Source organism: Leiobunum rupestre, chromosome 3 (genome assembly GCF_980474605.1).
Source record: "Leiobunum rupestre chromosome 3, qqLeiRupe1.1.hap1, whole genome shotgun sequence".
NCBI classification, from domain to species: domain Eukaryota; kingdom Metazoa; phylum Arthropoda; class Arachnida; order Opiliones; family Sclerosomatidae; genus Leiobunum; species Leiobunum rupestre.
This window is the reverse complement of record NC_143386.1, coordinates 11,478,815-11,483,283: the sequence shown is the minus strand read 5'-3', so window position 1 is coordinate 11,483,283 and position 4,469 is coordinate 11,478,815. Positions and strand designations below refer to the sequence as shown.

General features: G+C 32.8%; 1 protein-coding gene across 1 annotated transcript; it reads right to left on the bottom strand.

Annotated features, from left to right (window-relative positions):
• Positions 1-660: 660 nt before the first annotated feature.
• Positions 661-1,308, bottom strand: LOC149949487 (uncharacterized). Its single transcript, XM_090169429.1, has 2 exons — positions 1,032-1,308; positions 661-961 (listed from the first exon to the last, which is right to left on the bottom strand). The coding sequence occupies exons 1-2, from the start codon at positions 1,286-1,288 to the stop codon at positions 661-663; spliced, it is 558 nt and encodes a 185-aa protein (XP_090025555.1). The 5' UTR covers positions 1,289-1,308.
• Positions 1,309-4,469: the final 3,161 nt, after the last annotated feature.

Below are 4,469 nucleotides of genomic sequence, written 5' to 3'. Positions count from 1 at the left end.
AGAATCTGTTCTGGGTGTAGCCCCAAAATCAATGTGCTCTGAGTATCCTCACCCCACAAAGGAAGAGGCACTAACTTCATATGCCTTAAGCCGAAGGTTTTCATTTGAATAATATTTAAATCATAAAGCTAGAACATCAATAAAAAACTTAATTTTTGGCAAAATATTTCTTTATTTTACACTATTTGAAACGCTCTAAACATGGAAAATATAAACACCCTCTTAAAGGGATGGCATGAAAAAACTAGTTTGTCAAATTATTATAATGTGAAATGCATATAAAGGGTGAAAATAAGTGAGAGGGGAGAAAAAAGTTATAATATTTTGTGATTAGTTAAGTGAGTATGGCAAAAAAATCTTTCGCTGTGAGAAAAGAAATACGCACTGGGTACTAATTAATTTCTGGGCCTCAGTATGTAAGGCCGGAAACCACAAATGTCATCGGAAGGAAATGCCTGTCTAATTTTTCCCACCACGCAACTGGGAATTGGGAAACGCTGATGTGGTATCACCCAAAAACACCATCTAATAAACCTCCGATAAGCCAAATATCTGTAAGTCCTGGTAAAAAAAAATCATTTTATATACTTAGGTAAAATATTTTTAGCACCACCTCCATGGTAAAAAAAAAGAAGTAAATTTACAAATAATATCACAAAACTAATAACGTATCACCCTGCTATAACTAAAATAATATCTTTTCGGGGACTCTGAATCGGGTGGGTTTAAAACTTGCTTATGAATCAAGCCTTCAGCTGGTTGCCTTATCATAACTCCAGGTTCGGGGTTGTGAAACTCTTGGTATGCTAAATTCAGCATCGGAATGCTTGTGCAAACATGATGAAATTCACAATGTTGGGTTATGCATAGATCTTCTATTTTTGAACTTATCTCTTCTTGGTCTTGGCAGCAGCAACATTCTACAGCAAGAGGCATAGAGGTGCAATTCCCACAACCACACCTATGATTGGAATGACAACAGTATTAAACTTATGTCAACTAATAATATTTATAGGAAGATATCTACGTACCAATCATTATTTTGTAAACGTTCATTTAAGGGATCCTCTACCTCTTGATTTTCATTTTCTAATTCCTCATCAGTAAGGGCCAAAGGCTCAAATTGGTAGGGCAAAATACCATGAATTTGACCAACATTTTCTGGACCTAAGCCTATTTCACCTTCAAAATCTATTGAATTTTCTGAACCAGTTTCATCAGTGACTGATGACGCGCTTTCAGAATCAAAATCCGAGTAATAAATTGATTCCTCGCTCGAATCACTCATACTTATCAAGTAAATCTACCGAAAATTGTATCCTAGGCTAAACTGGATGTTAGACAGTTAGAGTAAATCACGTGATTACAATCCAGGATTTTTATTGGGCTCAGAAGTAGTCTTAGTAATCGAATCACAGCAACGGATAATCGTTACGTCATTTTTAACCACTCCTTACGAACTATTTCCAAAAGCCAGCTTTTTCATTAATTATTTTTAATTAATTATATCGCATTTTGTTTAACCAAACTAGGTCCAAATTTACTTTCTTATACCTTAATGATAATTTAGAAAGTGTCAACTTGAAGTTTCTAAATATCGTGCAAGTAACGCTTTAAGAAGTTTTTATGGAAAGGGAATTCTAAAAAAATCGGGGAAACCCCTTTTAACCAGTAGAGAGAAAAATATCAAACTCACAAAATCTACCCACCCTACACATACAAACGTCTTAAAGGTTTGCTAATTCTGCTCTAAATATTTTTCAGCATTTTTCAGTCATGAAATAGACTGCATTTCCTTCTGTCATGCTACTTAAAACAAACTGTTCCCTGATGGATTAACATTTCGACTCATTTACCATTATCACTGCCATTGCTATTTTAAGGGCTTGGGGCCTCAAAAAAGCGATGTTGGCACTATACTACAATAAAACTGATAAACTTTAAAAATAATACAAGTTAAAAAAATTGTTTTCGTAAGCTATTATTTAACTGCTTTTGCGATATTTTGGGCTGATGGTCTGAAATTTAGCGGGAATTGGGCAACGCTAAACTGCCATGAATGTCAGTCAATTTCATCCAAAAATACGGAGACTGTAATTTGACTGCATTAACTTTTCTCACTGCAAAGTGTGAAAAGTCACTGTAATTACAGTAATTTTTCAGTTATTATTTATTCGTTGATATCTACAATTGATCTACAATTGAGAGTTTTTTAATATCTTTTGTTAAAAGATGCAACTTGACTGTTTTCTCTCTTTAGTGGTTGGTGTTATATGACCTACAATGTGGTTAAAAAGTTGATGCAATAGCAGAACGAGTATTTTATTATTTTGCAGTTTTTATCAAATCAAACTAGAATTTTACAAAAAATAACAAGTCCCCTTTGTGTATAATATATGTTTTTAAGATAAATGTTAAATAAATGTATTGACACCAAGTGGACTTGTTCTTTTTAGTATAGTTTGATGAATTATAATAATCCCTTAGGCCTAAGCCATCAAGCGACTTTTAAAGCCATTATATCGGGTTAGGGCTCGGTGTCGGTAAACTTTTAACCGTAACTAAGACACAAACGAATTTTTTTGAAAAATATTTCATGAATAAAAATGTTGTTAATATTTTTCGATAAATTTTATTCCTATAATTTGATTAATACGTATATTTTTTTTTAAAGTTCTCTTTTGATGTAATTATTAGCTAATACGTTCAATAGTTTTTTCTTACTTCAACTATTATCCAGTAATCTAAAATTCGCCTAAATTTAAAATTATTATTATTATTTATTATTATTATTGTGTATTATTTATTTACTGCAGTAATCTGCAACAAAAATAATAATAATAATAATAAATTTGAAAATTTTAATGTTAAATGTGTAGGGAAGAAAATAAATATAAATATGGATACCTTAGTTTGTGGGCAAAATTGGATCAAAGATTTTGTGTTAAAAATTGGAGGAGCAGTGGACTGTGATTTTAAAAGCGGAATGACGTCATTCTGTTGTTCACAGGAATATTTTTTAATACTTTAAATGAATTTGACACATAAATCATCAATAAAAATAGTTTATGTCCCTTTAAGGCTGCACATGAACGAGCTCTAATTAAGCTGTTTTTTCAGTTCGAAGAACTGTTTTTGTTATAATATATGCCCATTTATGAGAAGTGGTGCTTTACAAGAATTACATCCCAATTTTATTATTTTTTTAAAAAATTAATGCTTTCTAAAATTAAAAATTAAATTTTTGTAGTGTCACTAATAAAAGTGCCAAACTAGGGCCTGCATAGAAAAATAATTAAAAACTCAAAAAATATTGTTATATTTGTTCAAACCACATAAAAATTATTACCTTTGCTTCGCAAATACTCAGCCCGTCGTTTTGCCTTTTTCTTTTGTTTCCTTGGCATTTCAAATTTTAAAGCTCGAAAATGATTAGTGTTAAACCACGGCCAACTTTGATCTCTCGCGCTACAGCGGCCATCTCATTCGTTGACGTTTCTTGGTTAACCTATAAGCAAATGATGTGTATGACGTGAGCGCCCCTAGCGGATTATTATTTTTAGAATAGTTTTTACATTGAAGCCAATATAAAAACCGAGCGTGGCGCTGAACTCCTACACGTTATAGTACAGTTTATAGGAGGAAAATCCTTGCTAGCGGAATTTCGACGAATGTGTTGGCCGCTGTAGCGCGAACAGCGCGTGATCAAAGTTGGCCGTGGTTAAACTTAACAGCTGATAGATTAGTTCAACTAAACATAACATGTACACGAACTGAGTCTAAGCGGACGAATATTCGGGAAAATTGGTTTTTCTCCCCAATGCTTTTCCTACGGGAATTCGTTATCCTAACTGTGTTGCAATTCTGAGACTTTTTAAGAATTTTAGTGTTTGTACTCAACTTGGAATTTTTCATATGATTTTTAGTAAGTTTCCAGGTTTTATTTCGGCTTTCCGTTGCTATATGTAACGCGTTTTGAAATTTTTTATGTTTAGGCTTAGTTTCTCCTTTAGATTTGACAGTCGCCAGCCAGATTTCCCGCACGGTACTGATGAGTTTCAAATAGAACGAAACCGGTCTACCGTTGGAATTTCTGGCTATTTTATTTATTTTTAATTTAGTTTATTACTCGAAGATCTATTTGATCCGAGTTTCGCGTTGCTCGAAGACCTATCGGTATGAGTTATTAGTAAGTTTTTAATTTTCTTCAAATTTGTTTAGGATTTAGCTATATTATTCCTTTTAATTATGGACTAATCTACTTTTTCGCGTATTTTATCATCCTTCTCATAGTCCATAGGTGGTTTCTTCTAACTTAACTTAGGTTTTATTTAAGACTACATTCATAACTTTCCCTCAAGTATTTCCCTCGTAATCTACTTTTAAAATCGCCGAATATTTTAAGGCGAGGAAATGAATTCCCCGACCTGTATTTGTGCTAGGCCTCGGTTTTCATGTTAGATTCAGTT

Bases quoted from the DNA above. Each gene is read 5' to 3' on its own strand.
- LOC149949487 (XM_090169429.1), bottom strand. From the start codon at position 1,288: ATGAGTGATTCGAGCGAGGAATCAATTTATTACTCGGATTTTGATTCT. The intron at 962-1,031 runs GTACGTAGATAT...TTCCAATCATAG, and splicing joins CGTTTACAAAATAATGATTG to GTGTGGTTGTGGGAATTGCA.